The following is a 26,066-nucleotide window of genomic DNA, read 5'->3' as shown; positions in this document are numbered from 1 at the left end:
ACGCCATGGTGGGTAGCCGACCCATCAGGAAAGGTAAAGGCCAAGGCTAATGTAGCTAGCTGGGTGCTAATCGAATACATTAGCTGGGCCTGTACCTTGAACATGGACGTGGATGGACTTCGCGGAGGGAATCTATGACGCCATGGCTAACAACTGACCCGTCAGGAAGGGTAAAGACCAAGGCTAATGTAGCTAGCTGGGTGCTAGCAGGATGCATTAGCTGGGCCTGTACCTTGAGCTTTGACGTGGACTTCGCGGCCAAAGCTAATGTGGCTAACTGCAGATTAGCTGAATACATTAGCTAAGCCTGCACCTTCAACTGGGCGTGGACTTCGCGGCCAAAGCTAATGTGGCTAACGGTAAGTTAGCTGAATACATTAGCTAAATATGGATCTGAAACTTGACGTGGACTTCGCGGATACAATCAGCAACGCCATGGCGGGTAGCCGACCCATCAGGAAAGGTAAAGGCCAAGGCTAATGTAGCTAGCTGGGTGCTAATCGAATACATTAGCTGGGCCTGTACCTTGAACATGGACGTGGATGGACTTCGCGGAGGGAATCGACGACACTGTGACTAACAACTGACCTGTCAGGAAAGGTAAAGACCAAGGCTAATGTAGCTAGCTGGGGGCTAGCGGAATGCATTAGCTAGGCCTGTACCTTGAGCTTTGACCTGGACTTCGCGGATGGAACCTGCGACGTCATGACGGGTGACTGACCCGTCGGGAAAGGCAAGGGCCAATGCTAATGTGGCTAACCGGATGTCAACCGGTTGCATTAGCTCAGCTCTTCCCTAAAACATCGGGCCAAGAAAAAGATACAAGAACGTCGAGGGACTTCACGGACGGTAGCGGCGACGCAATGGCGGGCAGCCGATCCGTCGGGAGAATCAGGGGCCAAAGCTAATGTGGCTAACCGGGTGGTAGCCACATACATTTCGTCGGCCCATTCTCGGAACATATTCACACACGAGTCCCAGAGGCCAAAGCAGCTGCGGGAGGTCAAGGACCCGCACGTGGGCACTGGAGACGAGATGTCCAGGTTCACACCATGAGGCACGGTGACAAAGGGGGCTCCCGTAAGTTTGCCCCGACGTGGCGAGTGCACCACGGGATGGCGGTCTTTACCGGCTCCCGGCCTATAACAATAAACCTAACCCTAACCCTGTACTATCTAAATGTTAACCAATTCGTCTCTACTACCGAACCACAACCGACACACTCTCTCTTCTGGCCCAATGCTAAACAATTGATCTTGGACGATTAATCTCGACCACTTCGGCCCGGTGCCAAACTCAACCAAGGCGGATCGGAGATGGCTGCGGAGGAACATCGGAGACCGGACTCACTCGGGGAGACCTCTACGGAAGACCAACGGGGTCCGAAGTGTACCTAGTAGGAGCTGGGCACGGTGGCGGGCGGAGTCGGCCTAATCGAGTTTCCCGGAAGATGGACCGAGCACGCCCACCGAGCAAATAGGCTTCTCAAATTCACACAAGTCACGGGACCCGAAACGAGCTCGGACGGGTGCGGGACCGCACACGGGGGTCCCGAGACAAGGGATGGCCGAGATTCAAAACGCGAGGCTCCCATTCGGGATTAAAAGGTGGCAAAGGGGGTTCCTGACGCCGCCCCGACGTGGCGAGTGCACCACGGGACTTCGGTCTTTACCGGATCCCGGCCTCTAACCCAAAAACCTAACCCTAACCCTAACCCGTCTGAGACATCTTCAAAAACGTCCCTATTTCCCTGCTGATCCAGCAGCCTTCTCCTAGGGCTCGCAAGGCTCGTTTTTGCGCCCTCTTGCGGACACGCCTGGCAGTGCAGCGGCCTCCCGGCAGTGCCCCATCGAAATGGTTGGAAACGGCTGGCGTGCCAATTGCTCTTTTGTATTGTGTGGTCTTTTACCCTATTTGGCTTCTGCTCGTTCTCATTAAAGGCATGGATATTTGGTTGTGCATTTTGTTATGATTGCAACATTCATTCTATGTATGTGTGTGCAATTGTGGCTTTTTTTTTAACGCAACAAGTCCCGAGTTCCCCCCCCACACACACACACACACTAGCACACCCTGCCGAACTTTCTCTCCCCTTGCGAGTGCTCCGCGGGCCTGCGCGTGCACAACTGTGAGCCTTTTTTTTTTAAGCCAACAAGTCCCCCCTGCCCGTATCTCCCGAACGCAGCATCGCACACCCGTGTCCCGCTACTGCGCGTGCGCAACTGTGAGCCTTTTTTTTTTTTTTTTAAGGCAAATAGTCCCCCCGCCTGTATCTCCCGAACGCAGCATCGCACACCCGTAAAACCCGGGTTCATCGGAACCGGCTCGGCCTTCTGGACGCGACGCTGCCACCCCTGTCCCTCTCGCTCCTTGCTGCGAGGAGATACGCCATGACCCCCGAAACACCCACTTGCGGCCGGCGCAGCGGCTCGCCGACCGCATATTTGGAATCCGGGTGGAATCCTACCCCGCTTTTATGCCGCACTCGTCCACCTGCCGCTCTTCCTCGGGACGTGTCCCGCTACTGCGCCCCGCTACTGCGCGTGCGCAACTGTGAGCCTTTTTTTTTATTTTGAAGGCAAATAGTCCCCCCGCCCGTATCTCCCGAACGCAGCATCGCACACCCGTAAAACCCGAGTTCATCGGAACCGGCTCGGCCTCCCGGACGCGACGGTGCCACCCCCGTCCCTCTCGCTCCTTGCTGCGAGGAGATACGCCATGACCCCCGAAACACCCACTTGCGGCTGGCGCAGCGGCTCGCCGACCGCAGATTTGGAATCCGGGTGGAATCCTACCCCGCTTTTGTGCCGCTCTCGTCCACCTGCCGCCCTTCCTTCTTAGATGTCGCGTCCGAGACATCTTCAAAAACTTCCCTATTTCCCCCTAACCCTAACCCTAACCCATTATTAAAGTTAAACCTAAACTTCATTATGAGAATGAAACATAAGACATACAGCATAATAAATGGTATATATAGAATTGTTAACAAAATAACTGTTAAATAAAAATAAAAGACTTAATTTGTAAGTATTTAAAATGAAAAAATAAGTATAATAAAACTTCATATATATTATTTACAATATTCATTGATACATTGATATACATATTATATACTTCTATTTACAAATATACATATATATATATATATATATATATATATATATATATATATATATATATATATATATATATATATATATATATATACACACACTTATATATTAACTTACTTAAATTACATGATTTACATAATATAGTATACTCATTTCATTTGGCCTTATCAGAGGTATACTCTATCCAACAAACGCAGCAGGCATTGAATGTAATTGAGGGGCGGAGCCATCGAGAGAGGTGCCTATAAAAGCAGCTGCTTGCTTAGCCAAGTTTAGTTGACGTTGAGGAGCCTAAGTGGGAGGTCAAAGAACAAGACGAAGAATAGAAAGTTTTTTTTGTGTGCCGCGAACCTGAAGAAGGCTCGGTTTAGAGCCGAAACGTTCAGGGCACACATATTTTCACTGTAGATTTTGAGTTGCAAAATGTAGTTAATTGCATTGAGAATCAATTGTTTATTTGTTTATTATTTTATTTTTTAGTTTTTCATTAAAAAACTTTATTGGGGAATTTACTCATATATAGTAAGATATATTTATACATAACATAGGTGAAATTATTAATTAAATAACAAAGGCGTTATTGATATAAGTTAAGTTATTAATGTAAGTAACAACTACAACTATATAGTCATTACTACATAATAAACAGAGTAGCTAAAATATATGTGTAACACTAATATATATATATATATATATATATATATATATATATATATATATGTATAAAATGAAACCATTGACTAATTGGATTAATAAAATGGAGAATGGATGGACGTGCGGACACAGCCAAAGAAATGGGACGGTGGTGCAGGGAGGGCCACGGGTTCCAGGATGGACCGTGCACCACCCTTCCGCCAGGGGAGAGGGGACTGGTTCCCCTATTCCCTGGGGGAAAGGGTTCAGCCCCCTTTTCCTAACCCTAAAGGCAACATTCTAGGTGTTGGTGTTACGTATGTTGTGTGTGTGCTCGGTTACGTGTGCACGTACACAATGTGCAACACATGGAGCATATGTTCATACTCAGCCTGCGCACCGGGCTAATCCTAAACCAAAACTAATGGGTATTGACACGCTTACACCTCCAGACTGGACTTAGATCGCCAGGCATGGGAAAGAAAGGTTCTGAACAACGTATTTCACACACTTTATTTATGCCCGTCCAATGCGCTACTTTTTTCACTCACAGCTTCCAATTAATGGCCAAAAAGGAGGGATAAACGTATTCCAAATATCATGGTGTTTTTTTTTCTTGGCTAAAATGAGAGCATACATTTCCAGATGAAAACGCAACCAAAATATGACTTTTGGGACCTTTTTTCAAAAAATAGGATCAATCAGGGATGTCTTGACACTGAGCGAGACCATTTCTACTTTGTTTCCAATGAAAGAGCGAGTTTTTATTTGTTTGTCTTTTTTCTCCGCCGCCGCGGAAGGACGGCCGGCTTCTCGGGCGTGGCGCTTCTTTGAAATGCCGCGGGCCCGGGCGGACGTTAGGACGGCAGCTTGACGTAGGAGGACGGGACGAAGCCCTCCTGGCCGTCGGCCCGCAGCACGCGCATCCAGCCGTCGCCCTTGTCCTCCTCGGTGATGGTGAGAAGCTCGCCGTCCGTCACCGAGATGGTGCCCTCGCTGTTGCCTGCCGCAAAACATCATACCTGTCACGAAATAACCCATTCCGATCACGCTACACGAAAGGTTCGCCGATCTTCCGATGAGCGTCCCTGACAATGTACAATTTTGTTTCAGGAGGCGATCCGAGCGTCATCTCCAAACATGAATTTAGAAAGAGGACAAACGCAACTTAGTGACAAATAACAGTTTTCTAAGACATTTCCTAGAAAACGAAATCTCCAAAATAGTCACATATTGCAAATTTTTGTCTCAAACAATGCAACGTCTTTCTAGAAAAAGTTTGACTTTATTCTGTTGGTTTGAAGAAAAAATCCAATTACTCATTTAGTATCAATATATACTACTACTTATGTTCAATACGGCAACTTTATTGTTACATTCAAATACCAGTGACATCTTGGAAAGATGTGAATACATTCTCCTGTCATGAACTTGGAAAGAGGAAAAATCGGACTTATTGACATAACTATTCTTGATTGCTAAATCAAATCATTCCCGAAAAAAAGTTACTTTTCGACTTTGTGCAACAATGCATGTTCATTCTTGAAAATATATGAATCCAATTGCCGTTGAGTTTTTTGTTTTGTTTTTTCTGGGAGGGTGTACTATTCCTGAATGACAGATTTTTTTAATCGCAAAAATTTGTAAACTATATCTTGGAAAGAATTGTGATTTTATTCTGATATGAACGTGTTCCGGTCCGTCAGCATGGCCACTCATTGCCCGACTCATCACACCTGCTCAACTCGATCGGCCCTGTACATCAACAGCTGCCACCGCTCAATCGCCCGGTCCCCATCCCTCACGATCCGCCAGATTGTCTCCGTGCGTCACGCCGGGACTTCCGGCATTCCCGCCTGCCCGATTGCCCGCGTTTTGACCTCGTCCGCTCTTGACCACCCGACATGATCCAACCCGACCTCCGGCGCTTTGACCCCGCCCCATCCCGATGGCCCGCGTCTCTTCCCGCTTGCTCCTCGCCACCCGACCGATCGACCGCCGGCCATTTCCCGGCTGTGTGCGGCCCTGGCGGCTGATCGCAACGGCTCGTCCCCGCCGGTCTTCAAACCAGCAAGTGCCCGCTCGTAAATAAAGATCTCTCGATGACACCGACCTGTCTCTGCGTGCTCTCTATTTCTCCCGTTATGCAAATGCTCGTATTTGTACCAGTTACCAATCATCATTTTTTAATATATAGATCAAAAACAAACGTCAGAAAACAACCGTACTCTGCATCCAAACCTGCCTCGTAATAAGCAAACATACTCGTTTAAAACGGAATGAACCCCGGTCGAACGAAATAAAGAGAACGCAAACCTTCAAAATTGTACAAAGCTGTGCACTGGCCACAGTCGTCAAAGTCGTCCTCAAACTCCGTGTAAATGTTCTGATGGTTCTCAGATGCCACCGCCACTCTGGGAAACACACACACAAAGAATATTTACACACACGTAAGCAGTAGAACTCCTCGACAAAATAAAATTATGTTCGCGGCTGAAAATTTCTCGCACGAGGGGGCTTTTCACCGTTTAGCAAATCAACGTTAAAGCTTTGCTCGCCTGCGAGCGCTTACATTTAGGCGCTCAATTCAAACCTTTATTCAGTTAGTCAAGATTGCTTGCGATGTTGAAGTGAGAAGATGATTTATTTGGAAAGGAAGCTTATCTCACGCGCAACATACGGAGCGTACGTCCATACTCGGCCAATCTTACTCACGCGTCTTGTGCGCGCTCGTCGCCGGCGTCGGCGCATCGCTCTCCTCCCAGCGCCTCCGACAGCCACGTCTGGAAAAAGGAAGAAGAGAGCGAGGAAAGCGAGACCGGCAAAAAGGCCGGGACGAGCCGTCGGACGTTACTTCGTATTTGGCCAGTTCGCCGCGCAGGTATCCCATGCTCTGCGCGGTCTCGGCCATCTGAGGCTCCAGGATGGCCGGGTCGCCCAAGTCGGGGTTCTGCTCGTACACGCCCTTCATCTTCTCCAGGGCCTCGCTGCGAGCGCGCGCTCACAAATGTCATTTGGGCCAAAAGATATTTTGTTGCCATTTTGGCTTTTCCTAGCATTTGAGCCCTCGCCACGTCTTTGGGTTCCGTCGACGGCCGCATGCGTCAAAAAGCTAACCTTCTGACCACCTGGGTCAGGGCGACGTTTGCTCCGGTCCGCTAGCGAATAAAGAACTTTGAAATCGTCCAATCCACGACATGAAAAACATCGAATTCGAGGCTCAAACGCTTTTAAGAACGGAGTCGGGGGGTGGAAATTGCCCCCGGGGGGGCAAGCTCGCAGGCCCGAGCCGCCGCCCGCGGCCCGACCGCCGGGCATACCTAATATTGCGGCCTCACCTGGTCTCCTGCATCATCTGAAGCTTTTTGGACACGTCGTCGATCTTGGCCTGCAGCATCTTCCTCCTCTGTTCGGGAGGAAGGTGAGAGAAGTCCTCGGCCGGCGCCGGCTGCACACAAGTGGGCGCGCGCGCGCGCCGTCGTTGGTTTGCGGAGCAAGGGCAAGGATGCGGTCGTGGCAAAATGAAGCGTCACAATGCACTTGGGATTTGCATTTATTCCTCTACTTGTAAACCTAGACTAATGCCATGAATATGCATTCCACTTTTATATTAAAAATTTTAAAAAAAGGTGCCATCTTGTGGCCCAAATAAACATCCAAAGTGCTTCGTGAAGCTCGCTTACCCTATGGCTAAAAGGATGGCGCCCCCTAGCACCATTGCAAACACCCGCAATCATTCTCCCCCCCCCCCTTCCGTGATGTCACCGATGTGCAAACTCTTAATTTTCTTCCCCGGATGTATTGCATCTGTCATCATTGTGATTTATGCAGATATTTGGATTATTTTTGTGCTTTCATTCACATACAAGATATGTATTTGTCCATTCCAATTAAGATATTCTTGGTAGTTACTATATTACAATAATAATAATACATTGCTGCTGCTGCCGCCACTACTAATAGTAGTTATAGATATAAGATGAATGATAAGATAAAAGACTTTAACCTTCGGTTACATAATAGAAATGCTTTGTATTCAATTTACACAAAATACAAAACTATTTAAAACTGAAAATACAACATTAATCAGATGACATGATCAAATTTCATGTTGAAAAAGATGAAAAGGACACTAATTTTAAAAAAGGTCAGTCCAAATTGAAAGTTCAAAATTTGAATGAATAGTTTAAAAGACGATGAGAAAAAACAACTTTGAAATATTAAGAGTAAAAGCAACAAAGTTATGCAGCATTGTAAGATTCAAAAGTAAAATTATAGCAATTACGTGACTAAATTAGAATATAAAACATTTGCATGTTTAAAATACATTGTAATATTACTTGTATTATATTTTTATTTTATATAGGTAAAGTCAAACTTAACTCCCATGAAAACTACATAATAATGATGTAAATAAAATTCTACTTAATAAAAACTGAAACTAATATGAATTATGTCTTTAAAAGACCCTTATCAAGAAAGCTTTACCCCTATTGACATGCATTTCATCAGCCACTCGGTTAGGTACACCTGCACAGACAAAATAGACCTCCAATTCCACCAATTAAACCCTAACCCTTGGGGGTGGGTGTGTGTGTGTGTGTGTGGGGGGGGGGGGGGGGGGGGGGGCAATGGTTCCAAACAGCGCGACCTCACACCAAGATTTGTCCCGAACAACATGTCACGAGGAAATCGTCCGAATATTAGGGACGGCGTTTTTGGTTTGTTCTCAGGCGTACCTAACCGGGCGGCCGCGTGACATCACGGAGTCAAACGTTATCGTCGTGAAGGGAAAAACCAAAAGGAAAGGGGAGCCACTCCCTCACACCGCCGGGTCGAAGGTCGACACGTTACCGCGCGCTTCTCGGCATGCGACGTCTGGACGCAGCCGCACGGCCGTTGGGTTGGGCGGCGCGGCGCCGGAAAGGACCGGACAAAACAAGGCAGGGCGCGCGTGAGGGACAGGCCTCGGTGCGGTCCGCGGCCCCCCGTGGGGGGAACCCGAGCAATCTGCGCTTCTTGTGTGTCTGTGTGTGTGTGTGTGTGTGAGTGTATGTGTGTGCGCGCACCCTTGACATTTGCTATTGCTTTGATATTTTGATACTGGGGGAGCAAATTCCCGCTTTTGCTGTCTTTGTGGGGGCCTCTTGCACGTTTGCTGAGCGTTTTGGTTCAGATCTCAAGCCTGGCTTTGAGATTCGAGGTCAGGGTCGGAGTTTGGCTCAATTCTTCTTTTGGAAAGGAAAAGAAAGAGGTAACATCTGCCCCCTCCCCCCACTTGCCACGCTAACTGTAAATATGTCATTATTCCCTCTGCAAAAAATGGTTACAAACGCTTACTCCCAATCACAAGCGTCAACTTTTAAGCCTGTTCCTCGCGGTTCCCCGCCCCGCTGTTTGCGAAGTACTGGGTTGGGCTCGGGCAATCTGTGGCCATGCTTGACTTTGGGGTTAGGAGCTCGGGGACGATGTCGAGAGGTCTCCCCGCACGCGCGCTCCCGCATACGTGCCGGGGAGCAAAAACCGTCTCTGCGGGGACCTCTTGCACTTTTGCCCAGGGTTTCGCTTGAGAAGGTCAAGGCTCGCTCGGAGACGGGGTCAGGGTCGAGGCTAGCTTGGAGGTTAGGGTTAGGCAATTTGTCGGGGAAATGTCCGCGGGACGCCCCCCGTACGATTGAAACCCCCCCGGCGTGAGTGCGAGCGCGTGCGCGGCGATTGTGTGCGCGCGAAACCTTGTGCTTCCGGCTGAAGGGCCAAAGCTTGGTCCGAACTCGGGCGGGGTTGAGGCCGGAGTCGGGGCCGGCCGCTTTGACGCCCTGCGCGTAGTCCTCGAATTCCACGTCGCCGGGACGCTCCAATCCCGACCTGTGCTGCTCCACCAGCAGAAGCGAGTCCTGGCCCGGGGAGCCGCAGATGCCGGCGCAGACGTCAGTCGACCCGAGAGGGACGCTTTCCCCACGCGCCAAACCCGCGTTCGGATGTCCGACTGACAAGCGGCCCTCAAAATGGGCCGCGCCATCAAAAAGTGAGAATTCTGAGAAGAAAGTGACCAGCTCCCTTTTTGGCACAATTCTCAATGTGACGTCAGACAATGACGATCTTCCAACTACAATTCGGACGGTCCTGAGATCCCGAGTCACAATTTGGGTTTTCCTTTCAGAATTCTGACTTCAGGTGACAATTCTGTCCATAGAGTCCCGAATTGGGCTGTCACTTTACAATTTGCACTCAATGAGATAACGCTCCCATACTGACTTGTAAAGTGACAGTTCTGAAAATCAGGTCACAATTCTGTCTTTTACTTGAGAATCCAAAATTGGGAATTTTGACTCAAGCGAGATGGGAATCAAGTTAGAATTCGGATTCCAAAGCATTGTTTGCAAGAATTCTAATAAAGTCCTGTGAGATGGCATTCTGACTTCAAAGTGACAATTCTGAAAATAGCCAGAATTGGGACTTTGGTCTCAGAATTCCCTTTTGAATAAAACAGATGAGAACAAAGTCTGAATTCTGAGATCAGAGTCCAAATTCGGACTTGTGAAGTGACAATTGTGAAAATCAAGTCAAAATTCTGACCTCTGTCTCAGGTTTTTGACTCAAATCAGATGAGAATAAAGGCAGAATTCTCACTTCAAAGTTGGAATTGGAAACTTCCGGTCCAAATTCTGAAAATGGGGTTGAAACTTCCTGGCCAAATTCTGAAATAATTACATATATATATATATATATATATATATACACCTACATTATATGTTAAATATCTGTCGGAATTCTTCTCACTCGGAATAAAAGTCCAAATTATGAGCTGAAAACCCATTTTGGGACTTTAGTCTGAGATTTCTTGTTTTTGACTCAGATGAGAAGAGCTCAGAATCCTGAGAAGAAAGGTTCAATTCTGAATTTGCATCAAAGTCAAGCAAAGAGAGAACCTTCTTTTGGTCCACTTTGGCACCGGCCGCCGAGATCCCATCCAGACATTTGGCGATGATGGGCTGCACCTTCTTCTCCAACTCGGAAAATTGGCGGTACCCTTCGGCCAGACGGCAGATCCGACGCTCGTCTAGATCCTGGAGCTTCTGCGCGCGCAAAGTCGAGCTGCTGCCACATACTCTACCGTTGGATAAATACCACTCACTCGTTCCGTCCCAAAGACGCAGTTTTACGTTTTGTTTTTGTTTGTGTCCCCAAACAACCAATCCCAGGTACTTATTCACTTCTCTTTCGATTGTTTTGCGGGTGTTTTGAGTGCAAAAAAAGGTCCAAAAGGGTTGCCACTAAAGGAATACGAACTTGAAGTCAAGTAGTCATGTCACCGACAAAGTGACGGATAGTTTCAGGCGATTGGCTTGTACGGCACGATTACTTGATACGATTGGCAAAGATATCAATGAGTCCAGGTGCTAAAGTCATTGATGACTTTAATGCTCAAGATATTAAGTGACCGATTCCTCTAGTGCTTGAGGTGTAAAAGTACTAAAGTTATGGGTTACAGTTGCGCCTGATTCATTTGGTACCTGTCATTGGTTTGGTAAAAAGACATCTTTGGGATTGAATGAATTAGTAATCTAAGAATAGCTCAAGCGCTGGCAACAAAGGCGAGCGCGCCGCTGACCCAATTGGACCAAAAGGTCACATGTTTGGTGTCGGAGGAGTACCGCGGTGATACGAAGCATGGCTACGGGTAGCGATGGGCCAACGATCGCCTCGCCAAGCACTCCGGGTCATGTCTAGCTCCTCCGTAAGCCGCTCTTGGGCTTGGTAAGATTAAGGCACGCGCAATGGCAACGGAATCCACGAAACAAAGTCGAGGAGCGAAATAGATCCAAAGTGCTTCACGGGGCTTCGTTTCGCCATAACTAGAATCTGAAGGAAAAGGCTACATTCAAATGAGCTGTCATCGCTCTCAGGGGAAAATCGCGAGCCCTTTTCAGCTGCTTTTTATCGGACGTTCCCAGCCATCTAGGCATGCCCGACAAGCCCAAGGGAGCCATCCTATTTATCTCGGGTGGGATTATTTTCAGCACGAAAGTTGACTCGAGTTTACTTTGAGCTCATCGTCTTCTTGTCGAGCGCCGAGGCGCCGCGTCTCAATCCTGTACGCCGACGACGTCGCCTTTGCCATCCGGAATGTTTTTTCCTAACCGGAGACTATATTTTTCCCGTGGCGTTCGGTAAGCCGGATTTTCCGAGACGAGAAGCCTTCATGAGCAGAGGTACCGCTGCGCGCTAAAAATCTTCCTGATCAAACGATTGACAAAATATGGAGCGTTTACTACCGACAATGACTTGAGAAGTGTAAGGCTGACAAGTTTAACCCGAGTTCACACTTGTAAAAATCAGAAGAATGTTTCTGCGCGCCGTCGTCGTCGTCAAATCAAGTTCATTCGTTAGACTACTTCGATTCGGATACGCGGTTCATTGCGGCAGCTATCCAGGTCTTTAAAAAACTTTGCGCGTGTTAAAATGGCAGAAAAATGATTGGGAGGGAGGGACGCCTCGTAAGACCGCCCCTGGCAGTAACCATTTTCTAAACTTGGAAAAAAGCAAAAACCGACAGTTTCCTTTTGAGCAAAGAGCAAAAACCGACAGTTTCCTTTCGGGGCGTACTCACTTTTGTTGCCAGCAAATAGGACTTTTTGGAGGGGACAGAAAAGATCCGCGCTCGGACACATTGCCACGACGGCCTCACGTTGTAAATCTGCGGTATCTCGGTGTAGTAGAAGTAGTTCTGCTCCTTATTGTACTTCTGGAGCTGCGCGGCGTAGTCGCTGCGGCATTCCTCCGCCGTGTGCGTGCGGGCGTGCGCGTGCTGCTTGGCCTGGGGCGCAGGGACAAACGAAGGAAAGTTCTATCCGGACGTTCTCACAAAAACCCCGCATTTTACCGTGCGCGTTTAGCTCGGAGATTTCATTCCGGCAACGATGCTCTCCGGTCAAAAGAAAATGAAGCATCTTTACAGAGAGACGCCGGCATCTTTAAACGGCGCGCCGTCTAGAGGGGCCTTCGCTACTCGTAGGAGTCACTGGGATGTTTTCGCCTATGACGTGGCCCGGCGAGTCCAAATGGAGCATCCTAATAATAGCTTTTGACACTTACCTGAGTACGAAAACGGAATCGACATCCAATTCACCAGACTGCCGTCGCGTCCAAATGAAGACCGATCATCGTATCGTGCTTATAGCCCCATCACGTACTCGCGTCGCGACAACGATGGCTAAAAATGAAGCGCCGGTGATGTCGGGGGCTCAAATCCCAGTTGTCCGGAGAGCGCCCCTTTTTCTCCGGCTCCGCTTATGAACGCGATTCGGCCTTTTCCCGCACGGAGGTCATGAAGTCCAAGTGCCGTTCCGCCGCGACCGGAGTAAGGTCGTGACAAAAAATGCACAGTTACATTTAGCCGTATGTATCGGCGTCGCTATGCAAGATACTCCGACATATGTGGTTCATATCAAGAAGCTTCAGTCCATTTATGAATAAATGTGTTTTGCAAATTTATATTAGGTGGATCATTTTGACTCGGCCATTTTAGAAGTATCTCGCATGCTGGTAAAGTGTGTGCACCCCTGTTCTAGAGGAAGAAAAAATGTGCTTCATCGACCTTCATTTTCCCACGTCCGATCAGATACTTTGTGTGTTTTTGAAACTTACCTTATCCACGTCTATCTTGGTGGCGTTGGGGTCGCTCTCCGTTTTCTCGGCCTGTTGCGTGGCTTTTTCCGCCTCCGCCCACTCCTTGGCAAAACGCTTCTTGCTCTGCAAAGACATGCGCACATATTAAAATAACGTGAGCACGCCGCGTGAAGATGAAGCCGTACCGGCACGCAATTTGCGCAAACTCACCACGTGTAAACACACACAACGAGAAAGGACGTAGGACGAAACCCTAATGTGCAATGACCACATAGATACACACGATGGACGCATAAACGCTCAGTGATCACATGCCCCCCCCCAACCCCCCCCAGGGGAAATATCAAGTCAAATGAGCTGAGCAAAACATTTTCATTACGGTGTATGTGACGGTTGATATGTCCTCTTGCGTGAAAAATATCTAAATAAAAAAATCACCTCATAGGGCCAAGGCTGCGTATGGGACAGTCCTGCTAATGGGAAATAAATGAATAAATAAATAAAGTAAAAAACAAGCGCATCAAAGTGCCTTATTTGATTTCAGTGATACTTGACAGGGGGGTGATCTGGGAGGTTTTTTGGTTTTGTTTTGTTTTAGTCCAGGAGAGAATCATTTGTATGCAATAATCTGGTTTGTTTTTGCTGAGGCTTAATTGGTTTTTAGAATAGGATGTTGCAGTTCATTTATTTTTTTTGTATTTTGTATTTTTTAGGGGGGGGGGGCAAGGAAGGGATTGGTGATGGTTTCGTTATTTGACGGAGGCGGTGGCGGAAATGTCGTTCCTATCCGAGGACCGTAAATGACACGAGCGGCAGAAAAAAAAAAGAGTGGCCAGCTGTGGCAAACAGAAGCCGATGACGGCGACCACGCACGTACGCTTTCCAGCTGCTTGAAGCTGCCCTCCAGGTTCTGCTGGGCCTTCTTGGCGTCCGATAGGTGCTGCGGAGAGAAGGCGCCGCGTTGGGGGCCGCGCGCGTCTCCTCAGCGCGCGGGCGCAAACGGACGGGCGCTCACGGCCTTGCGCTCCTGCTTGAGCTCCTGCAGGAACTTGGTGAGCTCCACGCAGATGTCCGTCATCATGTTCTCGGCGATCACCTCCCGCTGGCCCGCGTAGTCGTTCACCTCGCACAACATCTCCTGCAGCGCCGCGTGGTTGCTGAACCTGAGGGCCACAAAATGACACGTCGCAAACGGACGACCCCGATGCCGCAGCCAAGAAAAAAAAATAAAGACCTTCTTCACACTTCCGGTGCCGAACGTTATGAGGAAAGGAAACCTCTGGAGGACTACCATCATTTGAATTTTCGCTCATCTTTCGAGGCCCACGCAACATTGTGTGCAACATGGGGGCTATCTTATGAAAGATTGAGTTCCATTCCGTGTAGGTGATATCTGTGCCGTAAGTGTGGAATCGTTGCCATCCAAGGGTCACAGTTAGCACTACGCCGCTCAGTTGCCTTATGTGATCGGTAGGCGTTAGTCAAGGGTGTCAGCCACCCTTCGGTAAAAAAAAAACGAGTATTTGACCATTCGTCATTAAAACTATTTTAAAAGACGAGAACCCTGGCCGATGCCGCTGAGAGAGCGAAAGACAAAAAACGCACTCGCGCTCAAACGGCAAACACGCAAAAGCACTACCCGACCTCGCGCAAGTGCACGAATGAAAGCCCCAAACACGCACGTAGCACACGAACATAGAAAGGCAGTAAAACACACAACATTGATATACGCGGCCGGAAAAGCGCTCACAACATTGAGACAAGCGCGCAAGCCGAATGCTCATTTAGCAGAAAAACCTGAAACGCGATGCAAAAGTCAAAGAAAAAGACACGCACGCACGCACGCACACAGCAGGGTCCCAATGAAAGGCGCTAACACACGAGCGTCAAGACAACGACACAACACACACACACACACACACACACACACACACACAAAGGTCGTTGCCACGCGACCTGCAGTCCTGCTCGTCTTTGCTCCCCCTCTTGGCGTACTTCCTGGACAGACTCCTGCAACACGCACGCAGGCAGGCAGGCAGGCGCGCGGTCAGCGCCGGACGGCCGCACGGGGGCGCGCGCGCGGGGCTACCGCCACGCACCTGAGCTGCTTGGCGTAGCTCTGCTCGATGTCGGCGCGCTCCTTGACAAACTTGACGTAGCGCTCGAGCAGGTCCAGGCCCGCCTGCGTGTGCTTGTCGATCACCTCGTTCTGGTCCTGGCGCCAAGCGCGCGCGCATCCGTCAGCTCGTGCGCGTGCTAGTGTGCCGCGCGCGCGTGTCGTGTGTCTTGCTTGTTTGAGTGATTTCGTCGGCTGCGTATTTTGTTGGATGTCTCGTGCGTTGACGTGCGCATCTTCCGTGTCTTGTATGTTGCGCCGATGTTTTTCTTCTGCGTGTTGTGCATCTTGTGTATTTGGGCGTGTTTTTTTCATGCCTGCGTTGTTTGTGCTGAGTGCATTGTATGTCTTGTGAAAGTGTGTGTTGAACGTGTATGTTTGGTGTGCACGTCGTGCGAATGTTTGTTTTGTATATACCTTATTGAATGATATTGTATTATATTCTGTATTCGAGAATTGTGTTTGTTCTGTGTGACGCGCCTGGTGTGTATGAGGTTGTAATGTGTGTGCATATGTTGTGAGAATGGACCCTGTTTTTTGATGTGTGTGGTGTGTGACTTGCGCATGTGTATTTTGTGTATACGTGTTTTGTGTGATGTGTGTATATGCTGTCGTAATTATGCGTAGATATCTTTGGGCGAGTGGGGCAAAGGACACACGCCCGCCCAGTGTCCTGCGGGGGAAGGAAGCGGGGATACAATGGGCAGGAAAGCGGCTCGGGGCTGGGGGGGGGGGGGGGGGGGGGGGGGGGGTGCCGATCTGTCCCACTAATCTGCCGCTACCCACTGATTCCAAACTTCCACAACACTAAGATGGATGTCCACATATATATATATATATATATATATATATATATATATATTTATATATATATATATGACACATGCTCACCCACACTCACACACACACACTGCATGTGTCTCAGTGGCGGTCCGTGCATTTAGAGAAGCACATGTACGCATTGCATTACTGGCTGTTGGCCTTCAGCGCATTCAATAAAGCCATATCAGCGATGAAAACTTCCCACTGCACGTGACATCCATAAAAAGAATATGAAAGAAATCAAATGACAAACACTAAAAATAAATCAAATGCTTGCACTCACCAAAACGGCCGCCCTTCAAAACACATTATTTATTTCACCCAAAAAAATCCATTCCTCTTTCTTTTTTCTTCAATGACTTGCCAGCCTCCAGTCAAGGTGATTTCAAAAACCAGTAGATACAGTTGATTGTTCGACAAAGGTCCTCGCCTCCGTCTCTGGCGTAAGCTACGCCGTTAATGCAGATCAGCTTAGCCGCACCGTGTAGCCCGCTCGCCTCCCTCGCCATCGCAGGGCGCACGTCACATTCAGTGGAGGCCTTCCAGCTGGCCTTACTGTCTCCAACTCGTGCTCCGATTGGCCGTTGCGACTGCCGGTGAACGATACGTTCCCGTCGCCCGCGTCCTTGATCGCAAAGGTCTCGGGCAGGTTTCACACAGCCCGGCGACACAAGTTAGCTGAATTCTGATTGGATAAAAACCACAACTGCGGGAAACTTAGCGTGAATAAGCAAATGGAATCCATCGCTTTGTAACGGGAGTCGTCTGGTTGTCCTTTCATATGAGGAACAAATGTATTGGAACACGAGGCCACCTATGTTTACATTTCTTTTTGTAACTTCTCTTACAATACCTATCGCGCTCCTATTTTGTCCTATGGCTACGCGTCGTCATCCGTGACGCATTTTTTGGGGCGGGTGACCCCGGAATAAAACAGATGCCAAGGCCTTCAGTTTGAAGTTATGAAGGGGGAAAAAAGAGTCGCAAGCAAAGGAGCGCTTTAGCTAGTCGTGAAAGAGGCCGCCAAGGAAGCCCCGTGAGCACGAGCTAACTAGCCTGCGCGCGAAAACAAAACTTGTGACTCTTGAGCCTGAGCGATCCGCGCGATGGGCAAAGTAAGTAAGTCGGGCGGGCGGTCTGCACATAAAGAAGCCCGACTTCCTGTCCCAGGTGGAAAAACAAACAGGTGGCGCACACCTTGGAGACAGAAGGGCAGAAGGTATGCGGGAGGTATTGCGAAAGCTTCCAAATCACGCCCTAGCAAAATGGGACGTTCACACGCAGACTTGAAAAGTTGCACTTGTTGTCGTTTGTTGGGAGACTCACCCACAAATGGCTGCCCCAGTCCATGTCTGCACCTCTCGCGGCGCCCTCCGCTTGGAATTGTCCCGGAAAGCCGTCCGCGCCTTCTCCCTTCACAAAATAATGCCTTTTTTTTCAGGTGTTTGAAACCCTCCCTTCTCAAACTGGTTTGCCTCCTGCGTGAGAGAGAGAGCGCGAACGAGCGAGCGAGCGAGAGCGTCAAACATGGGAGGAGCCGCCCTTAAAGTAGCAGCGGAAGCTCGCGCGAGTGAGAGGACGTGACGTTTGAACATTTCTTTTCAAATTGAAGAGCAAATGAACTGGAACCTGAAGATGCTCAAGTGTGACTCCCGTGCAAAATGCGGGCCTTTATTTTGTTCTTTTCATGTCATGCCATGCTTTTTGATGCGGTGGGAGGTGAACTCGCGTTCCATTTACAAGCAAATGAATTGGGACACGGAGTCAAGTTTGAATGCCAATGAATGGTTTTTGAATCCGTGAAAGGAACACACCTTTGATTTTTTTTCATTTCAAATTAGGAGCAAATGATGTGAAACATGAAAGGTCTTGCCAAAATGATCCTAATCATTGGGAAATGATTTGTCCTGGTTGCCCCTGAGGCTACTTAGAAAATATTGAACAGGGGGTACGTAATCGAAAAACCAAAAGGGTCGAGATTGTCGCGCTCACGTGATCCTTGTCGCCACGGTAACACTAACATCCATCTCTTCCTATCGGCTCCCTTTTTCCGTTTTGCCGCTTTCCATCATTGTGAGGTTACACTTTTGTCGACGTGGCACCCGACGGCACCGAATGAGGATCCTCGTCGAAGAAAGTACGAGAAACAAAGCGCGCGAGCAAAACGCACGAGAACAGAGTTTAAGGTGGAGCACGGGTGGAGGCGGAGTCAACAAGCAATCGGGCAGACGTCCGTCTCACCAGCAAGCCCGGAGTACAATCTTGTTGCAGTATTCTTGAGTTTGTAAAGAATGGGGAAGGAAAAACGATGTCTTCGCGTTTGTTCAAGTAAAGTCCCTCAACGATATTCTTTCATTGTATGGACGTGAGGCTTATCCGGACCTCCTGATCGTTTGTACATATTTGTGTTATTGTGTTTGTGATCGGCCGTGTTGTTGTTCGACTGTTGACAAGGAATCGGTATTGTGACCTGCCAAAGGAAATTTCAGAAAGAAAACAAAATGTTGCAGTATTGTTTCCGAGCCGCTAGATGGCGGCGTTTAGCAAGGTTTGCTAAGAGATCAAGAGAGAGGCCGCCGTCTGGTGGTCTGCTTTCTCAGCCGTCGGGTTTCTCTGCCGTTCTCTCAGTAGTCTGCGTCCCTGTCCCTCGGGAGCCGATCGAGGTGAGGATTTTCGCATCCGGCGGAGCAACGGAACAGGAGGGGATTACCGGAACGGCGGCGGAGACTAGCTTCTTCCTTTCCTTCCCCTCCCTCCCCTCGAACCTGCGTCCACCTCTTCCTATGCTCCCCTCCCCACGGACGAGGACGAAGATGATGGGCGACAAAGACGAGAAAGGAAAGCCGGCAAAGGAAAGGGATGGAGCTGAGGAAAAGGAAAGAACGGGAAAGCGAAGGGGAAGGAAAAGAGGAGAAGAAAGGGGATGAGAGGAATGGAAAGAAAGGGAAAGGAGGAGAGCAAAGGAGGCACAAGGAAAGAAAAGGAATTGAACGGGAGGTAACGAGCTTGGCTTTCCAAGGAGGGAAACGGATAGAAATAAGAGGAAAGGAACTGAAAACAAAGGGGAGGAAGGAAGGGACGCAAAGGGACAGGAAAAAGAAAGGAAGAAAGGAAAGAAAAGGGTCTCGGAGACTTGGAGGAAAAGGAGGAGAAAGGAGATGAGAATCGAAAAAAGAAAGATGCCAAAAAAACACAAAAAGGAGATCAAAGAAAGTGAAAGGAAATCAAGGAAGTAAAAGAGGAAACGCCCGAAATGAAAATAACGTGCCTTTTTCTTTTATACATGAGTGTTTGTAGTTATGTGATTCTAATTGCTTCCTGTCACGCGCGCGCACGTGCGCTCCAGTCGACAGCGCGGTGCCTGCCGCACGCGAGGAACGGAGCTATTGCTGATGCTTCCCGACGGGAACCCGTTTGCCTTCCTTCCTTCCTTCCGTCGTGAGCCCGCGCGTCCTACCGAGACGCCATCTGGACACGGGCCGCGTGAGGTTGGTTAACAGCGTTCGCCGGCAAAGCGGAACCGGCGCCGCGCAAAAGCAAAAGAGAGAACCGCAAACGACTCGGGACGGAACGGCCGGAATCGTTCGAACGGAAAATTGCCGGCCGGGTCAAAAAAAAACGCCGACGCTTAAGCGGGTCACTTCCGCACGTTAACGTTCCCCGTGGGCGTTCGGCCTTTAGCTTCGCTCGTCCCAAAACCGAAAGGAAGAAGGGCAGCACGAGCTTCGGTTACATTTATTGAAGAAATAAAAGCGGGCCGGCGCCTCGGGCCGAAAGCCGCTTCTCCCGGCCGTCGGACGCGGTCTAGCCGTCGGCGCGCGCCACGTGAAAGAGGGTGACGTTGTAGAGCACCTGGTGTCCGTTGTTCCAGGCGTAGAGCGCCCTCTCTCTGGGATTGTAGTCCATCATGCTGATGTGCGAGTAGAGGTTGCGGAAGGGCACGTCCGCGTACTCGTAGGCCGACGCCTCGGTGTCGTAGGCGAAGCGGACCTTGGCTCCGGCCAGGTGCGAGTCGGTGACGTAGAGGACGCCGCAGATCATGAAGGCCTCGCCCGCGCTGCGTTTGGGGAAGCCCGTGGACCAGCTGCGCAGCACGTCCAGGGAGCGGGGGCACAGGCGGCTCACCTGAGCCCAGAGACAAGCCGGTCGGCCCTCGAACCGGCGCCGTTCGAGACCGACCGCTCTCTCGGAAAAAGCGCCATCGGCCGGCAACTGGGAGAAATGCTCGTGCTAGGCGGTTGCACAAAAAAAAAAAAATCACTGGACAATCCTCTCGGTCGCGTTAGCCAGTTAACTAACAACTCATGAGGAATGCTAATAACAGCATTGGCAGGCTAACAAATCTGTTGAAATCTATCGTCGGCCGGGTACAAAAAAAAAGTTCACTAAGAATTCTGGCGAACGCTCGGGGCAGCAAGCTAAAAAAGAAAAAAACAACTAGCAACTAGCCAGGAATGACAATTGGTCATAATGTTAGCTCGATGCGATCAGCTAATTGACAAATGTAAAAAAAATGAATGTTAGCGAGATTATTGCTTATGTTAGCCTTTTACGCTAACATCGAAATACAACGTTAACCGGCGATGTGCATCTGTGAACTACACGTTTTAACGGACGGTCAACGGTCAATTCCAAACGAGTCGCTGTGAATACCGCTAACATTAGCCGCTCGCGACAACCATCTCCGACCAATTCCAACGTTAGCCATGACGTCGGTCGGTTGGGAACGACCCGTCGCGCCGACCTTAGCCGATTAGGATAACGGTCTCCGACGCGTGCCGACGCCCGTTGCGACGCGCTCTAACGTCAGCCCGCCGAGCGTCCGAACGGGCCGACGCTAAGCTAGTTGGGTCGGTCGGGTACCACGATGCTTCCGCCGTCGGGCACGGACGTGTGAACGGCCCACAGGCCCGTCTCGTCGGCCATGAGGTCAATGTCGGAGGATCCCCCCCAGCTGTACGGGAAGGTGTTGTTGTAGCCGGCGCCGCTCAGGCTGCGCTGTAGCAGCACGCTGCGGGAGCGGAAGTGGTACTGCACCTACGACACCCCGAATTACAATGTGCGGTTTAAGGAAGCGAAGGGCCCCCCGGAACGGGCCGAACCCTAACCCTACCCGGCCGGGGCCTACCAGGATGTTGCTCTGGTGCTTGTTGTAGTAGAGCGAGCCGTTGTAGACCACGTGGCCGGTGCCGGCCCAGGCGTGCGGCAGCAGGTGCCGCACAAAGTTCCGGCCCTTGGCGAAGTCGGCCATGGTGCGGTACTCCAGCACGCGCCGGCCGCGGCGGGAGCCGTCCATGGACCACACCTCGACCGCAAGCACAGCGGCGCAAGCTTTCAGCGAAAAAGCACACCTTTCTCTATTCCAAACAAACGTACGTTTTTTATGTGTGGGGAAAAAAAAAGGGATCTTAGCCTCCGAACAATTAAACAAATTTCATCTCAAAAGAAATCTTTTCAGATGAAGTTTGTTTGAATGTGTTCAAACAAGTTCTCGATTGTTCCCTATGTTCAAATTCTCAAGTGTTCTCTATTCAAAACAAACGTACGTTTTTTTTTGTATGAAAAAAAAAGTGATTTTAGTCTCCAAACATTCAAACAAATTTCATCTTAAAAGTTTTGCTCTCATTTTTTTACTGATGGGCATATGAAGCGCTTCTGCTAGTATTTTGATTCAAGGAGCGGTGTCAAACATATGGCCAGAAGTGCCCCCGACTGGTTTAATCTGGACCAGGAGATTATTTTTTTCAATAATCCATTTGTATGTACTGTATGCACATTTTTCTTTTCAAGCAATTGCTCTACAAAATTTATTCCAGATTATTTCGCACATCCCCAAGCTAGGGCTGGTGCGCTCCTCAGAATCAGTTGTTTTTTTTGTTTGTTTTTTTTAAATAATTCCCTAGACAGAAAAAATTCATTTTGGTAAGCCAGTGATCATTTGAGGATCTTTAGCGCCCGCTTCACTTGCTAGCTGCACGCACGCGCGCGGAACAGCGCGCGGCCTCACCCTGCTGTCAGAGCCGGGGATCACGGCGTCAGTCATCCAGGAGCCGAAGCGGGACCCCGACGCCCTGACGGTGACGGGGTCGCTGACGGCCGTCAGCCGACCGCAACCTGAAGAAGACGCGCTTTCCTTTCGCTCCAAGAAATCAGAGATGGTTTCGCGACAAGCGGATCGCTCAAAAGCAAACGGAGCCCGAACAAAGTTCCGGTACTTCGTTCTCGAGCCGTCGCCGGTACAAAGTACGACACCCGGCGATGGAAGAACCAAGCCTCGCCAAGCACTTCCGACACTTAGCGTAACTCCCCAACTATAAGACGCACCCGCGGATAGGACGGACCCTTCCTTTTGCCCTCAAATTCGGCAAGTGTCTATCTTACCGTTTATAAGACGCACCCACACTTTGAAAACCACTGTGAAAAACTAGGGCAAACGGAATCAATTCTTTATATTTTCTTCTTTTCATATCCGTAAACGATGTATTTGCTGCAGGTTAAGTGTGTTTGATTTCCCACATTGTGAGCGGTCACCAAGGCCGCGCCGGCATAATGTGGAATTTCCGCGGCTCCGGTTCATTTGGCCATGAACGGCCAAAGTTGAGCGGCGTACCCATTTCACAAAGTTTACGTTGGCGTGAGCGGATACGTTACGATGCGGTAATGCTTCGAGGGCGTTGATTTCCCCATCCACGCCGATAGTACCGTTTAGGCGCGCGGCTTTGTCCCAAAGGTCAACACGAGACTAGCTGAGGGGATAAGCCGACACCCCGAAGGAAACCACCGCGTCGCGGAGGCCGTTTAGGAAGGACGCGCGCTCGGGACGCTTTCGGTGGTCCGAGCGGGCAAACCGCCCTCCTTTCCTAGGACTCGGCCCGCGCCCTCCGGCGACCGTCTTTCTCTCGGATACTCGCCGGTTTGGGCAAAGCGGACCTAGCTCGTTCACGCAGCCGCGCAGTTTGGTCTCCAGCAGCGGGACTCTCCTCCGAAGCTCCTCGTAGTCGTCCGCGCCCGCCTCCTCCCGGATGGCCGTCAGCGCCGCCGACAGGTCGAGCAGCCGGCCGCGCAGGGCGCCCAGCGTCCCGACGTCGGAGCGGTACCGATGGGCCGCGGACAGCAGGGGCTGAAGCCGGCTCACCTGACCCTTCAGCTCCTGAAGCGCCGCAAGCAGACGGTCACCGCCGTTCGCCCGCCGTCCCGCGTTCCTTGGCCGTCGCGGTGAACGAGCGGGACGCGCCGTCAGTTTCGACCGCGGGCGGGCGATAAGTCGAGTCCGTTCGGAGAATTCATCGTTTTCGAGATCGGGGATTTGAAAAGGACTTTGATCCAGATTTTTTTTCAGCGTCGAACCGTGACCTCGGTTAACCCGTTGAGTGCTTTTCACGAGCCAACATCAATAATGCAATTTGCCATTCCTCCCCCTGACCCTCTTGTTTGCCTTTCTGCCGTGCAGAGCTCTGAATCTTTTACTTGGCGCAGTCACGCAAGCGTCGGCGTCCGCACGCCGCTTTACATCCCCCCCCCCACCGCGTCTCCAATATGTTCACACCGGATCGCGCGCGTGTACCCGTAGACCTTTGGAGCTGAGCGCGCGGGGGCCGCCGGCATACGAATGCAGACGTCCGTCCACGCCGCGCAGCAGTGGCTCCGATCGGCGAAAGTGTCGCAGGTCCCTGGAGGTGCGCAGGTGGACCTCCTCCACGGATTGACTCAGGTTCCGCACCTGAACGAAACTGCGGTTCAACTTTGGTCTTCGGCAAAGAAAATCGTCTCTTTGAGAACAAACGCGAGTTCCTTTTGCGGCAAACGGCATCGGGCGCGCCGCGGCGTAGCGATAGCGGCCGCTGACTCTTCCCGACTTTGCGGCCCCGCACACGCCTGCATGGACTCACGCCTCACACGTCACGCTGATTAAGACAAGTACCAAAGCAATGGCACCTGTCGAGTCAGCAGGCCCAGCTGGCCGGCGCGGCGGTCCGGCTTGCAGAGGTTCCGGGCGGGAGCCACCAAGGCGCACGCGCAGCGGCCGTCCGGGTCCGCCGCGGTGCCGCGCACCTGCCAAGCCTCCTCCGCGCCCGGGTACGAGCCCTGCGAGCAAACAAGCGCGCGCTGAAAAAGGGATCGGGTTAAGGACAGTGTCGACGGCAATCTTCGGTCCGGGCTTTTACGGTCCGCGTAATCGGACACAAAAGTGTGTCCTTTAATTGGTGAATTACGGTGGTTCGTCTTCTCAAATCTGAATGATGCCCTTTAAAAACAAAATCAATTTCCAATGTGCCACGATTGCAACGTGCCAGTACTAGACCGATGGGTCGCCGAAGCCTCATGGAGGCTCGTCGGATTATAATGCGCACCTTGAATGAATGGCCTATTTTCAAACTGGATTAGTTGTGGAAAGCTCTCGCTGAAGCATGGGGGGGGGACCACAACGAAGGGCTTATCAGCGAGCTCGGCGGGAGCTTGAAAACGATCCTGATCATGTATGAGAAAGATGGAAAACATGCTGGGAACCGGCTCTCGCGGACTGGACTTCCACACCTACGCTACCACGCCCGGGATATATGGCGTAGCCAAATTTCAAACGTGGCGTTGTCAAATTTTCATTCCAAATGTCTTTGAGATTTTTAAGCCGAAGGTGAAAACGGAAGAATTTACACCGCGATTAAATTATTGTCATTTTTCGTCGGACAAAAAATAAAAGCCGGCGGTTTACACGCCACATAAGGCGCGGCGAATTACGAGGCGCACTGTCAGCCTTTGGGAAAATTGAAGGCTTTTAGGTCCGCCTTACAGTGCGCGATATACGCTAACAAGTTTTACGGCATTTAACAAATCCGCGCGCGTGCGCGGAGCGTATACGTACGCCGACGGCGGTCCCGTTGAGTCCCGCCAGCGAGGGCAGCGTCTGGGACATCCAGTTGGTGACCATGGCCATGGTGCTCAGCACGGCGCCGATCTTCAGCATGGGCACGCTCATCTTCGCCTGCGCGGCGGCGTCTCGGTTAAAACGACGCCACGCTTAAAAAAAACCCAAACAAACAAAAGTCCTCGGTGGCCGTCGGGCGCCAAGTCTCCCCGGTGATGTTGGATCCCGCCGCGACCGCGAGAGCGAGCTTCCGAGATGCTGCGCGGAGCCTTTTCCGCTCTTTCGCATCCCTCCTCCCCCGACGCGAGATGACGTCAAAACCAAAAGCGCGTCCTCTCTTTCCTTTCCCTCCCTTTCGCCCTTGCCCCGCGGTCCGCCTTGTCGCCGCGCTTCCCGCCCACGTACCGATTGAGCGCCTGTGCGAGATGGCGAGGGAGGGACGGGAATTCATCAGCGTATTTGCTGCTCTGTAAATAATCCAAATTACGGCAGCATTTTTGGCATGTTTTGAACTAGCCCGCCCGTCAATCACCTCGGAGTTACAGTAGCGACTACATTTTGTGCAAAACAACGTGTATGTAAGTGTTCCCTCCGACTCTGCCTAAGGAGAACAAATGTCAAGTGAGCCAGCTAAAGCTGAAATCTCCATTTTGTGCAAAAAAAAATGAATGAAAGCGTTCCCTCCGACTCGTTCGGCTCACCTGTCTGCTCAACTGTTGCGTCCGGGTTCGGTCACGTGACGTTCGAGCAGCAGGCCGCCGCGCCCTTCGACGGATTCAAAATCAAACAACCAACCAAAAAACGGCTGATGAATCCTTCTTCCACGCGTCGTCCAAGATCAATCGACCGGCTGCGGCGAATGCAAATCGCCAAGCCGCGGGCCGCTACT

The 26,066-nt window shown here is 50.4% G+C and overlaps 2 protein-coding genes across 15 annotated transcripts; both read right to left on the bottom strand.

Annotated features, from left to right (window-relative positions):
- Positions 1 to 4,242: 4,242 nt before the first annotated feature.
- LOC148421770 (cdc42-interacting protein 4 homolog) lies at positions 4,243 to 17,832 on the bottom strand. 11 transcript variants are annotated; one of them, XM_088419620.1, is made up of 15 exons: positions 17,641 to 17,831; positions 15,476 to 15,591; positions 15,333 to 15,386; positions 14,392 to 14,539; positions 14,254 to 14,316; positions 13,395 to 13,499; positions 12,358 to 12,564; positions 10,676 to 10,822; positions 9,479 to 9,640; positions 8,601 to 8,624; positions 7,085 to 7,194; positions 6,601 to 6,733; positions 6,462 to 6,529; positions 6,063 to 6,160; positions 4,243 to 4,768 (listed from the first exon to the last, which is right to left on the bottom strand). In XM_088419620.1, exons 1-15 carry the CDS (start codon positions 17,662 to 17,664, stop codon positions 4,431 to 4,433), a joined length of 1,797 nt encoding a protein of 598 aa, XP_088275746.1. In that variant the 5' UTR covers positions 17,665 to 17,831; the 3' UTR covers positions 4,243 to 4,430. The 11 variants fall into 11 exon arrangements, 10 of the variants coding, with proteins under 10 accessions (XP_088275746.1, XP_088275750.1, XP_088275744.1 ...); XM_088419624.1 differs by having other exon boundaries at positions 12,436 to 12,564; positions 17,641 to 17,830; XM_088419628.1 differs by having other exon boundaries at positions 4,456 to 4,749; positions 12,436 to 12,564; positions 17,641 to 17,828.
- Positions 17,833 to 20,034: 2,202 nt separating this feature from the next.
- On the bottom strand, positions 20,035 to 25,502 carry LOC148421769 (noelin-2-like). 4 transcript variants are annotated; one of them, XM_088420013.1, is made up of 8 exons: positions 25,175 to 25,502; positions 24,250 to 24,420; positions 23,879 to 24,034; positions 23,245 to 23,464; positions 22,322 to 22,428; positions 21,443 to 21,619; positions 21,178 to 21,351; positions 20,035 to 20,544 (listed from the first exon to the last, which is right to left on the bottom strand). In XM_088420013.1, exons 1-8 carry the CDS (start codon positions 25,286 to 25,288, stop codon positions 20,119 to 20,121), a joined length of 1,545 nt encoding a protein of 514 aa, XP_088276139.1. In that variant the 5' UTR covers positions 25,289 to 25,502; the 3' UTR covers positions 20,035 to 20,118. The 4 variants fall into 4 exon arrangements, with proteins under 4 accessions (XP_088276139.1, XP_088276141.1, XP_088276140.1 ...); XM_088420015.1 differs by having other exon boundaries at positions 20,035 to 20,439; positions 25,175 to 25,501; XM_088420014.1 differs by having other exon boundaries at positions 24,250 to 24,399; positions 25,175 to 25,501.
- Between the last annotated feature and the right edge of the window lie 564 nt (positions 25,503 to 26,066).

The sequence above is a fragment of the Hippichthys cyanospilos genome, chromosome 7 (assembly GCF_059441005.1).
Source record: "Hippichthys cyanospilos isolate Australia breed blue-spotted pipefish chromosome 7, RoL_Hcya_1.0, whole genome shotgun sequence".
Taxonomy (NCBI): domain Eukaryota; kingdom Metazoa; phylum Chordata; class Actinopteri; order Syngnathiformes; family Syngnathidae; genus Hippichthys; species Hippichthys cyanospilos.
This window is presented reverse-complemented; position numbering and strand designations above follow the sequence as displayed.